The sequence below is a fragment of the Mustelus asterias genome, chromosome 27, assembly GCF_964213995.1.
Source record: "Mustelus asterias chromosome 27, sMusAst1.hap1.1, whole genome shotgun sequence".
Lineage (NCBI taxonomy): Eukaryota > Metazoa > Chordata > Chondrichthyes > Carcharhiniformes > Triakidae > Mustelus > Mustelus asterias.
In genome coordinates, this window is record NC_135827.1 from 35,885,432 (window position 1) to 35,911,080 (window position 25,649).

The following is a 25,649-nucleotide window of genomic DNA, read 5'->3' on the forward strand; positions in this document are numbered from 1 at the left end:
ACTCATTTGTCAATTTCACCAAAAGCTGTTTGTTGTCAAAATGTAATATTAAAGTCAGGATCTTTGGCAGGTTTTCACTCTTTAAGACAATGGTTATATCAAATGTACCAACTTGAGATGGTGCCTGATCTGAGCAGCTCTGCGGACATTAGTGCTCTCCAGCCAGGGGAATTTTATTTTTATTCATTCATGGGATGTGAGCATGAACATGTGGGACAGTTTTTTTCAAAATAGTGCTGGAGTGAGGCGGCTTCTTGCAAGCTGTGCCCAGCATACCTTCTAATTCTATCTTTTACTCTTGTTCTATGCTTCTAAAACTTTATTCTAACTCTTTTAAACTCTGTAACAATGCTTTAATTCAACTTCTTACAGATTTGGCGATCCTTAGGCTATGACTGTAACACTACATTCTGCACTCTCTCGTTTCCTTCTCTATGAACGGTATGCTCTGTCTGTAAAGCGCGCAAGAAACAATACTTTTCACTGTGAGTTAATACATGTGACAATAATAAATCAAATCAAATCAATTTATCACCGATCCTGTGAAGTTATTCACACGAATGGATGGGATGGGTGGAGACTCATACAACCATAGAAAAGTTACAGCAAAGAAGGAAGCCATTCGGCCCATCTTATCCTTGCTAGCCCAGGGACACCCAGGTACCCTTTCTAATTCCATCTTCCTGCTCCCGGCCCTGTGCTTACAGCACTTAAGGTGCGGATCCAGGTTCTTCTTAAAAGAGTTTAGGGTCTCTGAATCCACCATCAACTTGGGCAGCAAATTCCAGACACCCACCACGCTTTGCGTAAAAAAGTTCTTCCTCATGTCCCCTCTATAGCTTCTTCCTCATGTCCCCTCTATAGCTTCTGCCACTTATCATAACAGCAGAACAACCGAATAGAGCCCAATGGCTTGGCTCCATACAGTCAACTTGATGTAATGTTCGTAATGAATCACCTTAAGAACTTCACATCAAAAGGTTGGCTAAAGATTAATGTTAAAGTGTGAATAGCATGATTAGATCTCTGGTAATATTAAATGGTCAGTTGAAATGATTTGCATGATTATGAAGATGGTTCACAATGATGAAATGGAAATTTTTAAAAGTCGAATCCCATCAGTTTCATTTACACTGCAGTCCGTATGAAACTCAGACATAAGAACATAAGAACTAGGAGCAGGAGTAGGCCATCTGGCTCCTCGAGCCTGCTCCGCCATTAAATAAGATCATGGCTGATCTTTTTGTGGACTCAGCTCCACTTACCCGCCCGCTCACCATAACCCTTAATTCCTTTACTGTTCAAAAATGTATCTATCCTTGCCTTAAAAACATTCAATGATGTAGCCTCAACTGCTTCACTGGGCAGGGAATTGCACAGATTCACAACCCTTTGTGTGAAGAAGTTCCTCCTCAACTCAGTCCTAAAACTGCTCCCCCTTATTTTGAGGCCATGCCCCCTAGTTCTAGTTTCACCTACCAGTGGAAACAACTTCCCTGCTTCTATCTTATCTATTCCCTTCATAATCTTACATGTTTCTGTAAGACCTCCCCTCATTCTTCTGAATTCCAATGAGTAGAAATCATAGAAATGATTTCTACTCATTGGAATTCAGAAGAATGAGGGGAGGTCTTACAGAAACATGTAAGATTATGAAGGGAATAGAGTAGATGTGCTAATCCCTGAATGTGGAGAGTTAATATTAAGCTTTACCTGGGTTCTGCCAAGCAAAGTTTACCCAAAGCGATTGCTGCATTCTGTTGAAGGCCATTTTCCTTGGCATCACCACCAGCATGTTTCAGCAGTGCTCTGACAATGTCAGACTGGAGTAGGGATGTAGCAGCTCCAGGGATCTCAAAGCAGTTGGAAAGGGAAAGAGCAGTGTTCCCCACTACCAGCTCATCATCCGAACACAGCAGCTTCCTTAGAGCAGTAAACTCTGGGAATAGACAATGGAACAAGAGAGACAGGAACCTTTAGTGAAAGTGGATGAGTTTGCTAAAAGGTTAACATGTGGTACATAACATCACTCTGCCAAATTGAGCCAAATGGCTTATAAGTTCATAAGATATAGGAGCAGAATTAGGCCATTCAGCCCATTGAGTCTGGTCCGCCATTTGATTATGGCTGATATCTCCTCATTCCCATTTTCCTGCATTCTCCCCATAACCCTTCAACCCATTACCAATTAAAAATCTAACTCCTCCTTAAATTTACTCACCATCCATTAGAATTCCTACAGTGCAGAAGGAGACCATTCAGCCCATCGACCCTGCACTGACAACAATCCCACCTCGGCCCTATTTCCGTAACTCCACATATTTACTCTGCTGGTCCCCCTGAAACTAAGGGGTAATTTAGCATGGCCAATCAACCTAACCCACACATCTTTGGAGTGTGGGAGGAAACCGGAGCACCCGGAGGAAACCCACACAGACACGGGGAGAATGTGCAAACTCCACACAGACAGTCACCCAAGCTGGAAATCGAACCCGGGTCCCCAGAGCTGTGAGGCAGCAGTGCTAACCACTGTGCTGCTTGGTTCCACACAGTTAACTTTATGTAATGTTTGTAATGATACATCTGAAGAGTTCCACTCACTAGTGTCAAAAGGTTGGCTAAACATTAAAGTGTGAATTGCAGCATCAGATCTCTGGTGGATTGTTAAATTTTAACAATGTTAAATTTTAATGATTATGAAAATGGTTTAAATGATTAAATGGAAACTTTTAAAAAGTCACATCCCATCAGTTTAATTTACACTGCAGTCCATGTGAACCTCAGGGAAAAACGAAAAGGAGTTTCACCATCAGCACCAGTCCTGAGTCCTTTTGAATCACAGAATCATAACGGCGCAGAGGGAGGCCATTTGGCCCATCATATCTGTACTGTCTCTCCAAATGAGAATCATGACTTTGCGCCATTCCCCTGTCTTTCTGCCTCCCCCTAAACATTGTTTCCATTCAAGTAATCATCTAATATCCTCTTGAATGCCTCATTGAACCTGCCTCCACCACACTTCCAGGCAATGCATTCCAGACCCCAATCACTTTGTACGAAGAGGTCTTTTCTCACATCACATTTGCTTCTTTCTGTGCTCCCTCATTCTCGATCCTTTTATGAGCAGGAACAGTTATTCCCGATCTACTCTGTCCAGCCCCCTCATGATTTTAAACACCTCTATCAAATCCCCTCTTAGCCTTCACCTCTCTAAGGATAACAGTCCCAACCTCTCCAATCTACCCTCATAAGTCCAAGACCACAAGAAACTACAAAGGCTCGTGAACGAAGCCCAGTCCGTCACGCAATCCAGCCTCCCATCCATTGACTCTGTCTATACTTCCTGTTGCCTCGGAAAAGCAGCCAGCATAATCAAGGAAACCACGCACCTTGGACATTCTCTCTTCCACCTTCTTCCGTTGGGAAAAAGATACAAAGTCTGAGGTCACGTACCAACCGACTCAAAAACAGCTTCTTCCCTGCTGCCATCAGACTTTTGAATGCACCTACCTTGCATTAAGTTGATCTTTTTCTACACCCTAGCTATGACTGTAACACTACATTCCGCATTCTCTCCTTTCCTTCGCTATGAATGGTATGCTTTATCTGTATAGCGCGCAAGAAACAATACTTTTCACTGTATACTAATACATGTGACAATGATAAATCGAATCAGTAGCAGGTGATGCCAATAAATAGTATTTTTAAAAATCCATACATAGAACATAGAACAGTACAGCACAGAACAGGCCCTTCGGCCCACGATGTTGTGCCGAGCTTTATCTGAAACCAAGATCAAGCTATCCCACTCCCTATCATCCTGGTGTGCTCCATGTGCCTATACAATAACCGCTTAAATGTTCCTAAAGTGTCTGACTCCACTATCACTGCAGGCAGTCCATTCCACACCCCAACCACTCTCTGCGTAAAGAACCTACCTCTGATATCCTTCCTATATCTCCCACCACGAACCCTATAGTTATGCCCCCTTGTAATAGCTCCATCCACCCGAGGAAATCGTCTTTGAACGTTCACTCTATCTATCCCCTTCATCATTTTAGAAACCTCTATTAAGTCTCCCCTCAGCCTCCTCCGCTCCAGAGAGAACAGCCCTAGCTCCCTCAACCTCATACCTGGTACTCTGCAGGCTGGAAGGATGGATACCAAACATTGTTTCTGTTGGCTTCAGCCATTATCAACATATAAAATTAGGCTGATAATTGAGTTATCTTCCTTTTTCAGGTGCTTATTATGTGCGCTCCATCTCCACATTGCTTTTACTTCCGATTACTGGGGTTAGTGTTCTTTTTAAATCATGATTAGACAATGTATTAATAATGGTAGTGTACAGACCCACCATTATAATAATGTTCTGTTTACTGCTGATGCTGGAACAACACCAGAGTGCTGTAATTATTATAGATTATAAATAGATTGTGCTACATTTCAATATATGGAGTCCACCCACTCAGCCCCAGATGCCCCAAGCTTAGTGACAAAGTCATTTTTTTTAAAAATTGCTCAAAGCAGAAGCTAATTATCACGTACTTTTATCACATTTGACAATCTCTTCTCGGGCCTGTTCGCTATTGCTGCTGCAAACTGCCAAGGTCTTTGCAGCATATCGCGTTGTTGTCTTCCCACCCGCCTGAAACACAAAAAAAATCAAACTGTGGACGTCAGGCAAGCATGTGAACCAAAGCTTTGATGAAGCATCATTCTTTCTCCCTCCCCACGCACCCCCTTGGTCACTGCCAATCATAGAAGGATAGGACACAGAAGACAACCTTATGGCATCATGCCAGCTGTTTGGTATTATAAATTACTCTCGTACTCCTGCTCTTTTCCCACATACTTGCAAGTAGTGGCCTAGTGGTCTAGATCAATGAAGTAGCAGAGTACAAACCTAGAGCAGTGCTCTAGGATCTTTGGCTCGAATCCCACCTTGGTAGATAGTAAAATCGTCCTGTGGGCAGCACGGTGGCACAATGGTTAGCATTGCTGCCTCACAGCGCCAGAGACCCGGGTTCGATTTCCAGCTTGGGTCACTGTCTATGTGAACATGCACGTTCTCCCCGTGTCTGCGTGGGTTTCCTCCGGGTGCTCCAGTTTCCTCCCACAGTCTGAAAGACGTGCTGGTTAGGTGGTTTGGCAATGCTAAATTCTCCCTCAGTGTACCCCAGCAGGTGCCGGACTGTGGCAACTAAGGGATTTTCACAGTAACTTCATTGCAGTGTTAATGTAAGCCTTACTTGTGACTAATAAACAAACTTTAACTTGTGGCAGGCAGGGGTGAACTGGAAAATATATACCTGCAAACATTTTCCCTTAAAGTTATTAACCAGTCTTACTTTAAAATTTACCAATGAATCTGCTTCCACCACCCTTTTAGGTTGTGCATTCCAGATCACAGTCATTGAGTCATTATGATATAGGAGGGAATTCAGCCCATTGAGTCGACAGTGTAGCAAACAAAAACTCCCTTATGTCACCTATAATTATTTTTCCAAACACTTTAAATCCGGTTACTGATTGCCACTGGAAACACAATTTCCTGATTTGCCCGATTCAAATATATATTTTAAAAGTTGATTTGTACTATGTGCTAATGTTCATCAGCGTTACTACCTTTACAAATCTGAGCATCTTCTTCACGATTCCTGCGCCCACTGCTTTTTCCACCGCTTCAGCGGACTGACGGAGCACATGACTCAGAAGCCCAGTTGCTCTCTGCAAAATAACCAAAAAATGACTAACTCTCACAAAGCAACAACAAGTTGATCCTAATGATTCATTAGCAACACGATAGGCCTAAAACACTTTGCAAATTCCTGTCAGGGTAGCTGTATTCCAATTAGCGAATGAAACACAGCAGCAATTAGGTCAGCAATGGACTGTACTTACTGTGAGAATGCCACCATCTGTACTGTTAAGCAGGAAGATGCACCTTTCTGTAATAGCTGGAGCTTTTGCCTAAAACACATAGGTAGGATGTAAGGAAGGGAAAGCTAGACATCATAAAAGGATGAAATAAAAACAAAAAGTTGAAAGAACTCAGCAGGAGAGAGTTAACGTTTTGAGTCCGTATGCATCTGCAGAATTTTGCTATATTATCATGAAAGGGCGATTTATTTACTGCTTTGATCTAATTTTCAAACATTCTGATACACATTTCTTTATTCTTTCTATCCTTTTGAGCTTAGGAATTGCATGCAAACGCTGCAAAGTGATTCATCTTTCACATAATTTAAAAAATTAAATTGAAAGATACACTTAAGTTGACTTAATTTAGTCAATTCTGTACCATCATATCTTTTAATGCCTTAGCCAATATATGGTAATATACTAAAGATTTTCCATTCAGTAGTAATTATGCTAATAGTAGGGCTTGCTGCCAAAATTACCACTCTGTATTAAATGTTGTGCAGCTGCTGGCATTGCTGCAAGCAGAGCAAGCTTACTTAATATCTTTTTTTTGTAAATCCCACTCATCCAAGGAAAATAGGGAGAGCCAGCATTTGATTCCCAGTTGATGCAGAATTGGATAATCTTAGTACGTTAAAGTGTCTCAAGGACAGGAAGGATCTCATTCCTGACTGCTGTCCAAATAGCCTTGTTGGAAAGTGTACATGTGAGTATCAGCTGCAGCCTGGCTCAGCATCGACTCCGATGCCCTACGGATGAATAGCCTGCCAAATTAATCAGTCACACAAACACATGAAGCTCAGTTGCACTTACAGGAATCAAACTGCCATTGCCTTCAGAGCTAATGTGGGCAAATGGTTTAAAAACAGCAACTAAAGATGAGCATTTGCTGACCTTGTCTTTAAATTCCTACCTGGACGGTGCAGCATTGCTCTATGGAAAGATTCATCATCAGGCCCAGAAGAGCATACAGTGTTTCCCTGTACTCTGCCTCGGTGACAGATGATATAGCCTCATCCTATGTGAATGGAGAAACGTTGTTCAAAATTGGGTGACAAAATATTTCAGAGCTTCGAGTCACAGGCTCAGAAATCAATGGGATTGATGCCATCAGAAAGAAAACCTCAGTTTTATAATCAAACTAAATCAAGGTAGCTTGAAATAAATAAAGAGCATTTTTACTGCCTATTCTAACCCACTCATTCCACTATTTCAAATCGGCCTTTCAACCCACTCCTCCAATCCTCCAGTTTCCTCCCACACTCCAGAGATGTGTGGGTTAGGTTGATTGGCCATGCTAAAATTGCCCCTTAGTGTCCTGAGATGCATAGGTTAGAGGGATTAGCGGGTAAATGTGGAGGGATAAGGGGGTAGGGCCTGGGTGGGATTGTGGTCGGTGCAGACTCGATAAGCCAAATGGCCTCTTTCTGCACTGTAGGGTTTCTATGATTTCTGAAGTTTTTCCAATTCCTGTGAGAAACAAACATTTTAATTACAGGATCGACCCTGCAACCCACCACTGCCATGACACAGCTGGACCATAACAATACGACAAACTGGTTAAAACTGATGTCAGGAAATCATAGAATCCCTACAGTACAGAAAGGGGCCATTAGGCCCATCGAGCCTGCACCGACAACAATCCCACCCAGGCTTCATAACCCCATGTATTTACCCTGCTAACCCCCTGGCACTAAGGGGCAATTTACCACGGCCAACGAACCTAACCTGCACACCTTTGGAGTGTGGGAGGAAACTGGAACACCCGGAGGAAACCCGCACAGACACGCGGGGAATGTGCAGACACCAAACAGACAGTGACCCGAGGCTGGAATTGAACCCAGGTCCCTGGTGCTGTGAGGCAACAGTGCTAACCACTGTGCCACCCTAAATGGCTTCTTCATGCAGAATGGATAGGATGTCTGGGTGAATTGATGGAAGCAAGGAGCTCTGGAAGCATTAATGAAACACTTGGATGATGTTACTGGAGAAGGGAGGGTGAATCTGGATGGGTAAGCTAAGATGACCCTCTACATTCACAATGATTATGTGCGCTTGTGTCCAATAATCTATCCCACCTGAACCCACAGCTTGTTTGTACATTAAAGATTAATTTCAGCAACATAAGGTGCAATTTATTTTTTCTGATCACATGGGAGAGGTGATGGCGCTAGACTATTAGTCCAGAAACTCTGCTAATGTTCTGGGGGCCTGGATTCGAATCCCGCCACAGCAGATGATGGAATTTGAATTGAATTTTTAAAAAATATCTGGAATTAAGAATCTACTTATGACCGTGAAACCATTGTCGATTGTCGGAAAAACCCATCTGCTTCACTAATGTCCTTTAGGGAAGGAAATCTGCCAGCCTTCCCAGGTTTGGCCTATATTTGACTCCAGAGCCACAGCAGTGTGGTTGACTCTCAACTGCCATCGGGTGACTAGGGATGGGCAATAAATGCTGGACAGCCAGCGACACCCATGTCCCACAAATGAATTTAAAAAATCATATTCATCCTAATTATAACCCAAACGAGAAAGAAAGACTTGCACTGATTCAACAACCTTCACGATCTCAGAATCACAGACCAAGACCTTTTCTTGCAAGGTAGATGCTATTAAAATTCTGGCAAACACAGCAATCACTAAGTGCACAAAAAGGCCCAACAAGCAACAAGATAAATGACCAGATAATTTTTTTTTTAATGGCGATGTTGGCTCAAGGACAAATGTTGGCCAGGACACAGGGAAACCACCCCTGTTGTTCGTCAAGTAGTAACATGGAAGTTTTTGGGGGGGGGGGATCATAATAATGAAAGAAAAACTACCAAATTACATCTGGAAATATTGGACTTTAAATAAAACCCAAAGTATTTTCAGTACACACAAGCCACTGGCTGAATTACTGCGGAGAGAATGGAACCCCACTCTGTCGCCAGACAAGGTACTTCTAAAAGCATCCAAAATCTAACTGCCAGCTTCAATTAAGGCAATGGGCCAATGGCCTTCTCACCAAGTCATTCCCTCTATCGTGCACAAATGATTTTTTGCAGATTCACCTTCCCACTTGGAATATGCAAAAGAATGGGTTAAAAGCCAGCTGAAAGCCAACCAGATGTGTGCTCTGTGAGAACAAGTCTTAGAATCTTAGAAACCCTACAGCACAGAGAGAGGCCCTTCGGCCCATCGAGTCTGCACTGACCACAACCCCACCCAGGCCCTATCCCCATATCCCTACATATTTACCCATTTATCTCTCTAACCTACGCATCCCAGGACACTAAAGGCAATTTTAGCATGGCCAATCAACCTAACCCGCACATCTTTGGACTGTGGGAGGAAACCGGAGCACCCGGAGGAAACCCACGCAGACACGAGGAGAATGTGCAAACTCCACACAGACAGTGACCCAAGCCGGGAATCGAACCCAGGTCCCTGGAGCTGTGAAGCAGCAGTGCTAACCACTGTGCTACCGTGCCAGCCCCAAAGTCATGGAAGCCTTACACAGAAGTGAAAGCCAGCAAACATACTCATACTTTGCCTCACAGCTAGGGATATTGCTATCTGCAAGTATATTCATGATCTCTCTCCGACCACTCAACCAAACCGTTGATATGATTCTGGAGTCAACAGTTATCCTTTTCACTACCAACTATATGGTCAATTCTTGAGTCATCCTCAAATTTCCCAATCATACCTCACACATTTAAATCTGAATCATTAATAACAACAAACAGCAAGGACACCAACACTGAGTCACTGGAAACCATTTTCCCTTCATAAAAACATTCATGCCCTTTGTTTCCTGTCACTGAGCCAATTTGGAATCCAACCTGCCCATTTCCCTTGTATTCCATAAGATCTCACTTTTCTGACCATTCTGCAATGTGGGACTTTGTCAAATGCCTTACTGAAATTCATGCAGACAACATTCACTGCACTACCATCATCACCCCTCATGTTGCTTCCTCAAAACATTGTTAATAAGACACAATCATCACCTAACAAAACCATGATGTCTGTCCCTGATCAGTCGGTGCCTTTCTAAAAGACAGTTCATTCTGCCTCTCAGAATTGTTTCCAATAATTTGCCCACCACCGAAGTCAGACTGACCGGCCTATGGTTTTCTGGTCTATCCTTTTATTTTTATTCATTTATTGGATGAGCATCACTGGCTATATCAGCATTTATTGTCCATCCCTAGATGCCCTTGAGAAGGTGGTGGTGAGCTGCCTTTGTTAATTGCTGAGGTCACTGAGATGTAGGTACACCCACAGTGCTGTTAGGGAGGGAGTTCCAGGATTTTGACCCAGCGACAGTGCAGGAATGGCGATATATTTCCAAGTCAGGATGGTAAGTGACTTGGAGAGAAACCTCCAGGTGGTGGCATTCCCAGGAATCTGCTGCTCTTGTTCTTCTAGATGGTAGTGGTCGTAAGTTTGGAAGGTGCTGCCTAAGGAGCCTCGGTGAGTTCCTGCAGTGCATCTTGTAGATGGCACACATGACTGGCACTGTTTGTCAGTGGTGGAGGGATTGAATAAGTCGATACCGGGTGGTCTGCCCGATTTAATTCAGGTTTCATTTGTAGCAGTTACAATTGACTATCTTGCTAGGCCATTTCAGAGGGCAGTTGAGAGTCAACCATATTGCTGTGGGTCTGGAGTCACATGTAGGTCACACCAGGTAAGGACGGCAGATTTCCTTCCCTAAAGGACATTAATGAACCAGATGGGTTTTTTACGACAATAGTCATTTCTAGACTTTAAATTCCAGATACTTTGTTGGGTTTTAAAATTCCGCCATCTGTCGTGGTGGGATTTGAATCCGGGTGCCCAGAGCATTACCTGGGTCTCTAAATTACTAGTCAAGCGACAATACCATTGTTCTACCACCTCTCCATATCCCTTGCACACTTTTTAAATACTGGTACTACCAAACAATTAGGTGACAGACCACAACATGCAGTGTGTTATGCCCTTGCTTATGTAAATCAGGGCCCTCACACCAATTCCAGACAGGTGCCCCAGGCAAATACAGGAGGTGCAGTTTGCAATGCACAACCGGTGTAGAATGGGCATGTTGTATTGAGTCTCGCAACGCCCACATTTCACCCAAACAAAATGGGCACTATAAAACCAAACCGTCTGACTCCGAGACAAGAGTGCGTCCACAGAGCCAAGGCTGATGCTTGTCATATAATTCCTCTAAACCACCTGTCACATGATTCATATTATGTCAGGGTTAATAGTGAAAGCCACTTTCAAATCAAGACCATACGAAATACGTCACATCTCCAACTGCTTTCCACGTGAAAAATTAAACAAAGTCATTTCAAATATGTCAACCCCTGATAACGAGCATGGCTGTGTGTCACAGAAGAGAATCTAATTAATTAGGTGTCAATGTCCTAAATGGACACTGGACATTTCTGACTCAAGATAAAAACGGAAACATCAATATGGAAGTTCAAATTGCTCCACATTCTCAGGAAACTTACGACAGCAATTAGACACGATTCCCAATATTCTTCACTTTGTGCTATTTGTCCAGATATTATCTTGTCAGATGCAATGGTTCCGCTGACTGATATGCACTGTGGAAACACCTGCTTGTTCACCAACTTCAGGTTTTTCTATAAGAATCAAACCAGCAAAATTAGAATGTGCATAAGAAACAGTAACAAAGCATGAATGAGTTAAATGAAAAATGCTTTGTTTGAAATTTAAATATGACTTGTGCTGAGCACTTTAAAAAAAAATCATTTATGGGCTTTGGGCATCGCTGGCTAGACCAGCATTTATTACCGAACCCCAATTGTCCTCGAGAACATAGTGGTGAGCTGCTTTCTTGAATCTCTGCAGTCACGTGGTGTAGGTACACCCACCGTGCTGTTAGGGAGGGAGTTCTAGGACCTTGACCCAGCAACAGTGAAGGAACGGTGATATATTATCAAGCTAGGATGGTGTGTGGCTTGGAGGGGAACTTCCATGTTGTGGTGTTCCCATGTGTCTGTTGCCCTTGTCCTTCTAGATGGTAGTGGTCGTGCGTTTGGTAGGTGCTGTCTAAGGAGTCCTAGTGAGTTCCTGCAGTGCATCTTGTAGATGGTACACACTGCTGCCACTGTGTATCAGTTGAGAAAGGAGTGAATGTTTGTTAATGGCGTGCCAATCAAGCAGGCTGCTATTTCCTGAATAGTGAAGTTTCTTGACCATTTTTGGGGCGACAGTCATCCAGACAAATGGAGAATATTCCATTACACTCCTGACTTGTGCCTTGTAAATGGTGGCCAGACTTTAGGGAGACAGGAGGTGAGTTACTTGCTGCAGGACTCCTAGCCTTACTCGCTCTTGTAGCCACAATATTTATATGACTGTCCAGTTCAGTTTCTGGTCAATGGTAACCTCCAAGATGTTGATAGTGGGGGATTCAGCGATGATAATACCAATAAATGTCAATAGCGATGGTTTGATTCTATCTTGTCATTGACTGGCATTTGTGTGGCGTGAATGTTAGTTATCACTCGATAGCAGCACAAGCCTGGATATTGTCCAGGCTTTGCTGTATTTGGACACGGATTGCTTCAGTATCTGAGGAGTCGTGATAGGTGTGGAACACCATCCATCATCAGCGAACATTCCCATTCCCGACCTTATGATGGAGGGAAGGTTATTGATGAAGCAACTGAAGACGGTTGAACCTAATCTACTATCTGAGAGACACCTGCAGTGAAATCCTGGAAATGAGATGACTGACCTCCAACAACCATGTCCTTTCAGCTAGCTAAGTGTGATTCCAACCCGCCCAACTCTTATTGACTCCAATTTTGTGAGGGTCCTTCGATGTCGTACTGGATCAAATGCTGCCTTGATGTTAAGGGCAGTCACTCTCACATCACCTCTGGAGTTCAGCTCTTTTGATCATTTTTGAACCAAGGTTGTATTGAGGTCAGGAGCTGAATGAATGGCTCTATCCAAACTGAGCGTCAATGAGGAGGTTTTTGCTGAGCAAAAATCTCCACTCATGTGATGAAGGAGCAACGCTCCGAAAGCTCGTGATTCCAAATAAAGCTGTTGGACTTTAACCTGGTATTGTGAGAGTTCTTACTGTGCCCACCCCAATCCAACGCTGGCATCTCCACACCGCTGATAGCACCACTGATGACCCCTTCCAACATTTTACTGATGATCAAGACTGAAGGGACTTGTCCCGCTTTTTGTATACAGGACATAGCTGGGTAATTTTCCACATTGCCAGATAGATGCCAATGTTGTAGCTATACTGGAACAGATTGGCCAGGGGTGCAGTAAGTTCTGGAGCACAAGTCTTCAGTACTATTGCTGGAATAATGTCAGGGCCCATAGCCTTTGCAGTATCCAGTGTCTTCAGCCATTTCTTGATATCACGTCAAGTGAATCAAATTGGTTGAAGGCTGGTATCTGTGATGCCGGGGACCTCTGAAAGACGCTGAGATGGATCATCCACTAAGCACTTCTGGCTGAAGATTGTTGCAGATGCTTCATCCTTATCCTTTGCCCTGAAATGTTGGGCTCCCCCAAGATTTAGGATGGGAATATTTATAGAGCCTCATTACTCAGTGTGTTGGTTAATCGTCCACTATAATTCACGACTGTGTGTGGCAGGACTGCAAAGTCTAGATATGATCCATTGGTTGTGGGGATTGCATAGCTCTGTCTATCGCACGCTGCTTACGATATTTGGCACACAAGTAGTCCTGAACTGTAGCTTCACCTGGTTGACACCTCATTTCTAGGTATGCCTGGTGCTGCTCCCAGCATGCCCTCCTGCATTGAGTCAGGATTGATCCCCTAGCTTGGTGGTAACTTAGCAACAACAACAAATAATCCCGGATATATTCTAAACATATTGTCAAAATATACCCTCAAACACACACAGACTAAGTTTAAGTGGCTGGTGAATGTCAGAAGCCTCAATATTAATTCCTTACCAGGAGACTTTCAAATGATGGTAACACATTGACTGCAAACTCACTTCGACAATGCTTTTTAAATCTAATGGGGAAGAAATCAAACATGTTATTGTCAAGAATGCTCATCATTTTGATGTCTGTGTCACCTTTCAATCTGAGGTTTTGGGCCCAGCGAAAGGTTTTTAATAGTCCAGACTTATCAATTTATCCAATCATAGAATTCCTACAGTGCAGAAGGAGGCCACTCAGCCCATCGAGTCAGCACCGACCACAATCCCACTCAGGCCCTAGTCCCGTAACCCCCACATATTTACCCTGCTAATCGCCTGACACTAGGGTCTATTTTGCATAGCCAATCAACCTAACCCACACATCTTTGCACTGTGGGAGGAAACTGGAGCACCCGGATGAAACCCACACAGACACAGGGAGAATGTGCAGACTCCACACAGACAGTGACCCGAGGCCAGAATTGAACCTGGGTCCATGGCGCTGTGAGGCAGCAGTGCTAACCACTGTGCCACCATGGTGTCCCGATGCATGGTGTTGAGTATTCATTACCAGCAATCATTGTGGAACAAACATTCATTACAGTTTTAATCGGAGCCTTTTAACAGTCCATCACCAAGGTACCCAGCATAATACTGGCCTGGCTAATTTGGGACACTCACCACCCACCCCCCTTCTTGAATTTTGGACCTCAGCAGTCTTAGATATTGTGTGTCTTGCTGTTTCTTTTCAGTTTGCCTGGCTGTGGCTGTGGAATATTTAGTGAGCTGTGCTTCAGTGTTGTTCCCTCCCTGCTTTGCATCAAAACATTGCGGTAGCTGTTAGCATATCTTCACACCCACACTGTTTTCTACTCTTTGGGGAATGTTGGGGTCGGGGGTGGGAGTGGAATGCTGGAAGGAGTTTGAACTGATTATCAACCCATTCAACCGTGCTGAACGCTCCTTCCGTACTAGAGTTGGATTCAAATCGAGAGCCTCTGGTCCAGCGGTAGGGGCACGACCCCATTGCGCCAGAAGGCCTCTGTACTCCATCACAATGATGTAAGGGAATAACACTAAGAACTTGGTGTCCTCATGCATCAGTTGCTGAAACTAAGCGCGCAAGTACAGCAGGCAGTAGAGAAGGCAAATGGTATGTTGGCCTTCATAGCGAGAGGATTTGAATATAGGGATAGGGATGTTTTGCTGCAACTGTATAAGATGTTGGTGAGACCACGCCTGGAGTATTGTGTACAGTTTGGTATCCTTATCTGAGGAAGGATGTCCTTGCTATAGAGGGAGTGCAGTGAAGGTTTACCAGGCTGATTCCTGGAATGGCAGGTCTGTCATATGAGGAGGTACTAAATCGGTTAGGATTATATTCACTGGAGTTTAGAAGAGTGAGAGGGGATCTCATAGAAACTTATAAAATTCTAACAGGATTAGACAGGGTGGATTCAGAAAGGATGTTCCCAATGGTGGAGGGAGTCCAGCACTAGGGGTTTGAGGATTGAGGTGAGGTGAGGAGAAATTTCTTCATCCAGAGGGTGGTGAATGTGTGGAATTCACCACCACAGAATGTAATGGAGGCCAAAATGTGTGATTCAAAAAGAAATTAGATATAGCTAAAGGGATCAAGGGATATGAGGAAAGGGGGGATCAGGATATTGAATTTGATGATCAGCCATGATCAAAATGAATGGCAGAGCAGGCTCAAAGGGCCGAATGGCTTACTCCTGCTTCTAATTTCTATGTTTAACTGGGATTATCCACGTCTCCATGCAGCAACTGAGGAGGTCTTAAAATAATGGATCTATTGGTCCTATTGTTTTGTTTCGCTCTACCTGTGAGGAAATAGCTAGTCAGACTCGATAGCATAGCACAGTAACAAAACTGAAATATAGTCCCATTATTCTATGAAGAACTTCCAGGGGATTGCTAATAGTGATCTTGGATGTAGAACCTTAGGTTGATTGGCCATGCTAAATTGCTCCTTAGTGTCAGGGTAACTAGCAGGGTAAATAGTTGGGGTTACAGGGATAGGACCTGGGTGGCATTGTTGTCGGTGCAAGTTCGATGGGCTGAATGGCCTTCTTCTGCACTGCAGGGATACTATTCTATTCTATGACTACGCTTACTGTGTGTATTTCTGGTCTCCATTTTGGAAGAAAAGGATATAGAGACATTGGAGAAAGCTCTAAAAAGCTTTACAAAGCTGATACCACAACTGAGAAGCTGTACCTTTTAGGAAAGATTGACAGCTTGAGATTTTTTACTTTAGAGAAGAAAAGGCTGAGAAGTGATAGAGCTTTTTAAGATTATGATGGAGTTTGGTATAAGGTAGATGTTTCATTTGTGGGAAGATCAAAACTAGAAGCATAAATATAAAATTATTAATAAGATCAATAAAGAATTCAGGAGAAACTTCTGTATCATGTGTCTAGAATGTGAAACAAGCTACCACAAGAAGTAGTTGAGGCAAATTGCATGAGTGCATTTGAAGGGAAAGATAGATGAGTGTAAGAAGGGGAAAGGAATAGAAGGTTATGTTGATGAGGTTCAATTAAGTAGGAAGAGAAGCAGTTTATCGGGAGGATAAATGCTAGTACAGACCTGTTCGGCCGAATGGCATGTTTCTGTGCGGCAAATACTATGTAATTCTATGTAAATTGTCAACTTTCTATGGCATGGATTGTGGTGGACTGGTAGGCGCCAGTTTGTAATGGAGATTGGATTACAAATAGGAAATCGCAATGGTGTTCACGTCAGGTAGAAACACCAGCAAAAACAGATTTGTTAGTGGACACTGGAGAATAACGGTCTCTGTTTCTGTGATCTAACTGGTCAAATTACTCAACAACACAACACTGCACAATGCTTTAAGAAAGCAAGATGTAAAAATTCTAAGCAGATAAACAAAAGAAGATTACTTATTTTCTGGCACTAGGCTGGTGAGGATTCCCATGGCTCCGTCAGCAGTTCCATCAGTACAATACATGAATCCCATTAGGATCTGCATCAACCTACACAAAAAGACAATTAACATCCACCAGTCAGGAAAGAAAGGAGTCACATTTATTTAGTTTCTCATCACAATCGCAGAACATCCATATGTGTCTTAAAATTAATTGAATGAAAATATTCACATGCGGTACGGTGGCACAGTAGTTAGCACTTTTGCTTCACAGCGCCGGGGACCCGGGATCAATTCCAGCCTCGGGTTACTAGCTGTGTGGAGTTAGCACATTCTCCTCGTGTCTGCATGGGTTTCCTCCGGGTGCTTTGGTTTCCTCCCACACTCCAAAGATGTGCGGGTTAGGTTGATTGGCCATGGTAAATTGCCCCTTTAGTGTCGGGGGACTAGCAAGGTAAATACAGGGGGTTATAACATAAGAATTAGAAGCGGAAATAGGCCATCTGGCCTCTTGAGCCATGTTGATGGCTGATATTTTCATGTACTCAGCTCCACTTACCTGCCCGCTCACCATAACCCTTATTTCCTTTACTGTTCAAAAATCTATCTATCTTTGCCTTAAAAACATTCAATGAGGTAGCCTCAACTGCTTCACTGGGCAGGGAATTCCACAGATTCACAACACTTTGGGTGAAGAAGTTCCTCCTCAACTCAGTCCTAAATCCACTCCCCCTTATTTTGAGGCCATGCCCCTAGTTTAGTTTCACCCGCCAGTGGAAACAATCTCCCTGCTTCTATCTTATCTATTCCCTTCATAATTTTATATGTTTCTATAAGTTCCCCCCTCATTCTTCTAAATTCCAATGAGTATAGTCCCAGTCTAGTCAGTCTCTCCTCATAAGCCAAACCTCTCAACTCCGGAATCAACCGAATGAATCTCCTCTGCATCTCTTCCAGCATCTGTATACCCTTTCTCAAGTAAGGAGACCAAAACTGTACACAGTACTCCAGGTGTGGCCTCACCAGCACTTATACAGCTGCAACATAACCTCCCTGTTTTTAAACGCCATCCCTCTAGCAATGAAGAATAAAATTCCATTTGTCTTTCCAATTACCTGCTGCACCTAAAAACCAACGTTTTGCGATTCATGCACAAGGACACCCAGGTCCCTCTGCACAGCAGCACGCTGCAATTTTTTATCATTTAAATAATAGTCCATTTTGCTGTTATTCCTACCAAAATGAATGACCTCACATTTACCAACATTGTACTCCATCTGCCAGACCCTTGCCCACTCACTTAGACTATCTATATCCCTTCTAGACTTCCAGTGTCCTCTGCACACTTTGCGCAACCATTCACCTTAATGTCATCTGTGAACTTTGACACACTGCACTTGATCCCCAAATCCAAATCATCTATGTAAATTGTAAACAATTGCGGTCCCAACACTGATCCCTGAGGCACACCACTAGTCACTGATCGCCAACCAGAAAAAAAAAACATTTATTCCCACTCTTTGCTTTTTGTTAGTTAACCAATCCTCTAATATATTACCTGTAACACCGTGCCCCTTTATCATATGCAGCAGCCTTTTGTGCGGCACCTTGTCAAATGCCTTCTGGAAATCCAGATATACCATATCCACCAATTCCCTGTTGTCACCGCGCTCATAATGTTTTCAAAGAATTCCAGTAAATTAGTTAAACATGATCTGCATTTCATGAATCCATGCTGCATCTTCCCAATGGGACAATTTATATCCAGATGTCTCACTATTTCTTCCTTGATGATAGATTCAAGCATTTTTCCCACTACAAAAGTTAAACTAACCGGCCTATAGTTACTCGCCTTTTGTCTACCTCCTTTTTTAAACAGTGGCGTCACATTTGCTGTTTTTCAATCTGCCAGAATCGTCCCAAAGTCCAGCGAATTTTGGTAAATTACCACGAGCGCATTTGCTATTTCCCCCACCATCTCTTTTAGTACCCTGGGATGCATTCCATCAGGGCCAGGAGACTTGTCTACCTTGAACCCCATTACCTTGCCCAACACTACCTCTTTCGTGATAATGATAGTTTCTAGGTCCTCACCTGCCATAGCCTCGTGTTCAATTTTTGGCATGTTATTTGTGTCTTCCACTGTGAAGACTGACACAAAATACCTGTTCAATGCCTCAGCCATTTCCTCATTTCCCATTATTAAATCCCCTTTTGCATCCTCTAAAGGATCAATGTTTATCTTAGCCACACTTTCTCGTTTTATATATTTGTATGGGGATTGGGCTTGGGTAGGATTGCTGTCAGTGCAGATTCGATGGGCCAAATGGCCTCCGTCTGAACTATTATGGATTCTATGGTTCAATGATGATTCTATGCTTACATGCCACATGATATTGTTGCTTTAATCTAGGGTGCAGTGTTTTTACTTGATGAACTGGCAGTAACAAAACTTCAACTCTTTTCACACCAACTAAAGTTTAATATTACATGGTTTGACAGGGTGGATGTTGGGAAACTGTTTCCCCTTGCTACAGAGCTGAGATTTAGGCTCATTGTCTACTCCTACTCTTGTCTCATTACGACTCTTATTTCTTAATAGCTTTCAAAATAGTCCTAGTGGTGAATGAAAAAAAAAAGATTGTTTTATATTTGATGTACTCCTTTTACAGCATAGGTACAAAACAGAAAAATGCTGGAAAATCTCAGCAGGTCTGACAGCATCTGTGGTGAGAGAGTAGAGTCAATGTTTCGAGTCTAGATGGCCCTTCGTCTCCGGCATCCACAGTATTTTGCATTTCGCATAGGATCCACTTTTGCTAAGAAGATATTAATTAGGTTTCCAGCAGGAAAGGGGAGGAAAAGGAGCTTTCTTCCCTGCTGAACCATCCGTGCAAAATTAACACAGTAATGTCTTGGAGGCACTCCACTGGGGGGGAAAGGGGTGCCACAGGAAATGGGTTTGAGATCCAGGAAAGGATAATGTCAGACTGGTTAATCCATTATAGAGTCATAGAGGTTTACAGCATGGAAACAGGCCCTTTGGCCCGTCTTGTCCATGCCGCCCTTATTTTTTTTTAAATACCCCTAAACTAATCCCAATTGCCCGCATTTGGCCCATATCCCTCTATACCCATTGTGCCCATGTAACTATCTAAATGCTTTTTAAAAGGTAAAATTGTACCCGCCTCTACTACTACCCCTGGCAGCTTGTTCCAGACACTCACCACCCACTGTGAAAAAATTGCCCCTCTGGACACTTTTGTATCTCTCCCTCTCACCTTAAACCTATGCCCTCTAGTTTTAGACTCCCCTACCTTTGGGAAAAGATATTGACTATCTACCTTTCTATGCCCAGTCTGTCATCCAATGATAGGATTTTCCTTCAGGTGAAAAAGCAATGAACTCTTGTTTCACTGGGTCAGATTTCCATGACCAGCACGTTGTCACCTGCTTCAAGACATGTTTGACTAAGTGAATTTTTCACATCCATTTCAGAGGTAATGGAAAGAATTCTAATAATGATTAAACTCATAGATATTCAGAGAATCCTACAGTGCAGAAGGAGGCCATTCAGTTCATCGAACCTGCACCGACCACAATCCCACCCAGGTCCTAGACCCGTAACCCCTCATATTTACCCTGCCATTCCCCCTGACACTAAGGGTCAATTTAGCATGGCCAATCCAACTAATCCACACATCTTTTGGACTGTGGGAGGAAACTGGAGCACCCGGAGGAAACCCACGTAGACACAGGGAGAAGTGCAAACTCTACACAGACAGTGACCCGAGGCTGGAATTGAACCCGGGTCCCTGGTGTTACGAGGCAGCAGTGCTAACCACTGTGCCACCGTGCTGCCCATCAAGACTCCATCAAAAATCTTTGAAAGTTATGGGATTCAGAATTAAGATAGTAGCTTAGTAATTCAACCACCTCTGCCCATAGAATAAGACTTCAATGCACTGGGAACTGAGATCACCAGGTCAAGTGAAAGCATCAAAACTGCCTACCTTTTAAGACCATCAGACATTGGAGCAGAATTAGGCCACTCGGCCCATCAAGTCTGCTCCGCCATTCAATCATGGCCGATATTTTTCTCATCCCCATTCTCCTGCCTTTTCCCCAATAACCCCTGATCCCCTTATTAATCAAGAACCTATCTATCTCTGTCTTAAAGACACTCAATGACCTGGCCTCCACAACCTTCTGCGGCAGAGAGTTCCACAGATTCGCCACTCTCTGGCTGAAGAAATTCCTCCTCACCTCCGTTTTAAAGAATCGTCCCTTTAGCCTGAGGTTGTGCCCTCTGGTTCTAGTTTTTCCTACTAGTGGAAACATCCTCTCCACGTCCACTCTATCCGGGCCTCGCAGTATCCTGTAAGTTTCAATAAGATCCCCCCCTCATCCTTCTAAACGCCAATGAATACAGACCCAGAGTAGGTATATGCCGATTATCCTTTCACTAATGCAATGCCTTCTTGTTAAGCACCACTTGAACTGCAGTCACATCCTGACAAGTTCACCATCCCTTTCTTCTTTAACCTCACCACAAAATAAAATTTCTTTGCTGATTTACATGGGTAATGGAAAGGATTACCTGGTTAAATTCAGACTGCACAGCAGTAACCCTCTTCCATATTCTGACGATAAGTAAATGGATAGTAGGGTTAGACACTCCTTGTAGAGTTCACTCTCTTTACATGACAACAGATCCAGTACCTGTTCACTTGTACCGGAAGAAGTGATAAGTAAACGCTGGTTTTCCTCTGTAGGCAAAAGAAAACGTCCCAGATTAAAGAGGCAAACAAAGTTTGCTAGCCGTTTTATCAACCCAGAAACTCGTAATACGAATGCCATTTATTTCACATTATTTGTGTCCTCCATTATCAAATGGTGTGTGTCCTGGAATTATTCTCATCTCTTGTTTACTGGAAGACCTAATTCATAATCTCACCCTGACCCTGGAAAGACAATCATTTCAACTTGCAGATTATCATGAAATATGAGAATAACCAAATAGAAGCTTTTCAGCCCATTGAAAAGTCGCTTTAGCACCCTAACTCTGCTAGTCTGGCACGCTGAATATCTATCCAAGTCCTTATCTGACAGATTGCTATCACCCATGGAAAACAATTCTCAGCTTTAAATTTATTTTTTCTGATTTATTTTTTAGCAATTATTTTCGCTGCGCCAGTTAATTTTTTTATATGCTGCGGTTCCACTGCCTCAGTCCTCTTCTCTTCTAAGCTCTGCAACTTAAGGCCTTTGAATATTCAGAACATGATCTGCAATCAACAGCTTCACTTTTCATAAGTAAAAATAGAAAGTGCTGGAAAAACTTAGCAAGTCTGGCATCATCTGAAGATGGCATCATTATGAAGACATAAACAGAGTTAACATTTCAACTCCTTTACTTTTTTCTCCTGCCCTCTCCTCACCTAGACGTAGTGAATGAACAGATTAAAATAAATCAAGTGCTGATCCGTTACAAAAAATAACTTATTAATTATAGACATAAAAGACAAATCTAATTACCGTTTCCACGAGATACTGCCTGCCACAGCACAAGGACAGAAACACACAGCTCCACCTCAAATGGTTCCTTCGTTGTGCTGGTAAGACTCCTGTTAAAGACATGAATTATAGAAAAATACACATTTCTGGCCTTTGCAAAATCATGCAAATAAAAAAACTTTGGATGTTCAAAATCTCGGAAAAACGGTGATTCCTTAATTAGTTTCCAAAAGAGCAAAATTAATTAAATTCAATTTGAAAAAAGCTACACAAAAGTAAATGTCTTCAATTTATGCCAATTTTTTCATTAAATATCATGTACTTTGGCAATTTTTCAAAGTGCGCTTACTAAAGTATATATAGGGGAAAAGAGGGACTATAGGGGCTTTTATCGTTATCTGTTGCATATGGTTAGTTCACATCTCAGTTCCAGCTTCTGAATCTGAACTGTATATGTGCTCACTAAAATAAAGGCAACTGAGTCTAAGTGGGAGATGGGGAAGCTGATACAATTGTGCTAAGGATGCTTGAAAGCCCAAGCTGTGTGGGGCCTACCTGCTTTGATTTATTATAGCCACATGTATTAGTATACAGTGAAAAGTATTGTTTCTTGCGCGTCATACAGACAAAGCATACCGTTCATAGAGAAGGAAAGGAGAGGATGCAGAATGTAGTGTTACAGTCATAGCCAGGGTGTAGAGAAAGATCAACTTAATATGAGGTAGGTCTATTCAAAAAAGGCTTAGAGGTCATATTACAATGCTTGCCAAGTCTTGTCCTGCTGTCAAATAAACAGTTCTTTCACTGGTGCAATGCAGAATGCACATTGTCCTTATTACTTATTTCTATTGACCCCAAATAGCAGGCACTGTGGTACTTGGACCAGTGTGAGCTATAAAGGTTAATAGATGCAAAATCCACTTCAATGTCGCTTTGTTGTTCTTTAGTTCCAAACCTTTGGTCAGTCTCAGTGTTGGTTTTATCTGTCCCTGGTATTGAGAATAGCCATAGTCCCTTACCTTCTTATAATCTCATTGTCATTGATGATATTGAATCCGTTGTTTGTTCTAAATAAAGTCTGCTCGGTGCCTGCAACAGCAGATAAAGGACATACTCATGTCAAAGTTTAAAAATAAACAAATGTCCTTCGGACTTTATTACAGGCAGTAATGCATCAGATTCCAAAACAAGAAAAATCGGAAATACTTTTTTCAAAATTGCAAATTTGAAAGCCATCCCCAATTGTAAATTTAAAAAATGAATTAACATTGTAATTATCAGGACCAAAACTCAGAGATAAGCAAGGCCATTTTACGGAGCCAATTGAACAAACGAAGGTGGAGGGGAGAGATGGGGAAAGACCAAGGGCCTGATTTTACCAAAACTTCACGCCTGTTTTCGGGCACGGAATCGCGGTAAAGTTGGGCGTCGGATCTATACCGCGATCTGCACCCGATTCCAAGCAGATCGCGGCTTTACCGACACCCGATTCGGGCGCGGGTCCGGCCCGTGCCCGAATCGGGTGGCCGATTAAATCGACTTAATGAACTGCGTGCCCAGCTCTACCACCAAATCCTACTTTACCGTCTTCTGGCCCGATCCGGATCCGCGCTTTTAACGACCTGGTAAATAAAAGTCTGAAGTCGTCGCTGCAGCTTCCGAAGAGCGGGCTCAGAGCCTGCAACGGCTCTCTGACCCAGGCCATCTCTCCCGCTCTCATGCCCCTGGAGGGAAGAGTAATCTGCACTGCCCAAGGGGCAAAGTGCCAATACCCACTGGGCATAGGGCTGTGCCAAGGCAGCGGGGCCTGATGAGGGAGCAGACCCTCCAGGGGAGAAGGGGGGGGTAAATCAGTGGGGGTGAAGGGTCCCACTGCCACTCTGCATTTGAGCTGAGTGACAGAGGGAGGGAGGCCAGCGATTGGGGCTGGCCATTGGGGTGGGGTAGGGACTGCCTGTTTGGGGGCGGGGGGGGGAGAAAGGGGTGCTGCAGGGAGGAGCTGGGGGGGGAGGAAATTGGGAGATCAGGCTGGCCTGGGCATGTTTGGGGGGGCCAGCGATCGGGCCGTGTGGGGGCAGCAGTAGGAGGTCACGAGGCTGGCCAACGATCAAGCTAGCCAGCGATCGGGAGGCCGGCAGACAGGGGTCACTGTGTACACGCCTGTCTTGGCGCTGACAAATCGGCGCATGTGCAGTGGCTCTCTCAGTGCTATGCTGCCGGCCTCTCCAGTGGGGATAGGCCCCGCCCCATCACTTTCACTTAAATCACACTCGCGCGCTCTGCAGTGCACCGAGTGTGGGTGATTATTTTTTAAACCCCCAGTGGAAAAACCAGCGGGATTTACTCCAGCTTTTACGGCGAATTCAATGCTTCCAAATTTTTTGGGGAGAATCGCCCCCATGGCCCTTTGAGCCAGGCTTGCATTTTGGGATCTGCCCGTCCAGTTATAACACCAACTGGGATCATAATACAAGTCACAACCTTCTGACTCAAAGTTGAGAATGCTGCCTATGCAATGAGGCAAGCTGCTGCTTAATAAAGCAAGATTCCACAGAGTGATCAGTGTCCATGAAACTGTTCCCTGGCAAGGAGGGCAGAAGGAGGGCAGAGCACAGGGAATGGACAAGAGTTTTTTTCATCTACATTTGCATAGCGAATAGGCCATTCATTTCGATTAGTTAAAACTCTCAAATTTTCTTCCATCCGCATGTTTTCTTTTGTGTTTAATGCTCTACAAAAAATGATTAAGGGTGACATTGTAACCACACTGAGAGGATTAGGTAGTGAGCAACATAAATACAGGATAAAAGCAAATTACTGCGGATGCTGGAATCTGAAACCAACAGAGAAAATGCTGGAAAATCTCAGCAGGTCTGGCAGCATCTAGAAGAAGAGAAAAGAGCTGACGTTTCGAATCCAGATAACCCTTTGACAAAGGACTCGAAACGTCAGCTCTTTTCTCTCCTTACAGATGCTGCCAGACCTGCTATCATAAATATGGGGACTGGTTATTGGGATGATTTTTATGGAATTGTTAGAAAAGACTGGTGGTCACGCAATCTGCCGTGGCAGATGTGAATCTGGAGGTGATAGTATTGCAATCCTGGGATTGCTTTTTACCTGAACTTGTAAACCCAAGTCAGAACAATCTTCTCAGGTGGATTCCCCAATGCATGACAAATTCATTGAATCTTGCAACAGAAGAGGCCATTTGGCCCAACTTTGGTTGGCTCTTTGAAAGAGCTCTTCCGTATAATCTGCACAAGAGCTTTCTCTCCCTAACCTCTTCAAAAAAGTACATTTCCAGTTGTCATAAGAACATAAGAAATAGGAGCAGGAGTAGGCCATCTGGCC

General features: G+C 43.4%; 1 protein-coding gene across 1 annotated transcript in view; it reads right to left on the reverse strand.

Moving 5' to 3' along the window:
- The window catches only part of ttc12 (tetratricopeptide repeat domain 12), a 47,083-nt gene that overhangs the window by 1,367 nt on the left and 20,067 nt on the right, over positions 1 to 25,649 (reverse strand). The window contains exons 10-20 of the mRNA XM_078199022.1: positions 23,315 to 23,384; positions 22,317 to 22,405; positions 21,379 to 21,547; positions 16,795 to 16,887; positions 13,893 to 13,956; positions 11,424 to 11,558; positions 6,839 to 6,943; positions 5,905 to 5,973; positions 5,629 to 5,730; positions 4,549 to 4,648; positions 1,714 to 1,939 (exon numbers count right to left, since the gene is read on the reverse strand). Of these exons, the coding sequence (XP_078055148.1) occupies positions 1,714 to 1,939; positions 4,549 to 4,648; positions 5,629 to 5,730; positions 5,905 to 5,973; positions 6,839 to 6,943; positions 11,424 to 11,558; positions 13,893 to 13,956; positions 16,795 to 16,887; positions 21,379 to 21,547; positions 22,317 to 22,405; positions 23,315 to 23,384 (1,222 nt within the window). The remainder of the gene's footprint in view (positions 1 to 1,713; positions 1,940 to 4,548; positions 4,649 to 5,628; positions 5,731 to 5,904; positions 5,974 to 6,838; positions 6,944 to 11,423; positions 11,559 to 13,892; positions 13,957 to 16,794; positions 16,888 to 21,378; positions 21,548 to 22,316; positions 22,406 to 23,314; positions 23,385 to 25,649) is intronic.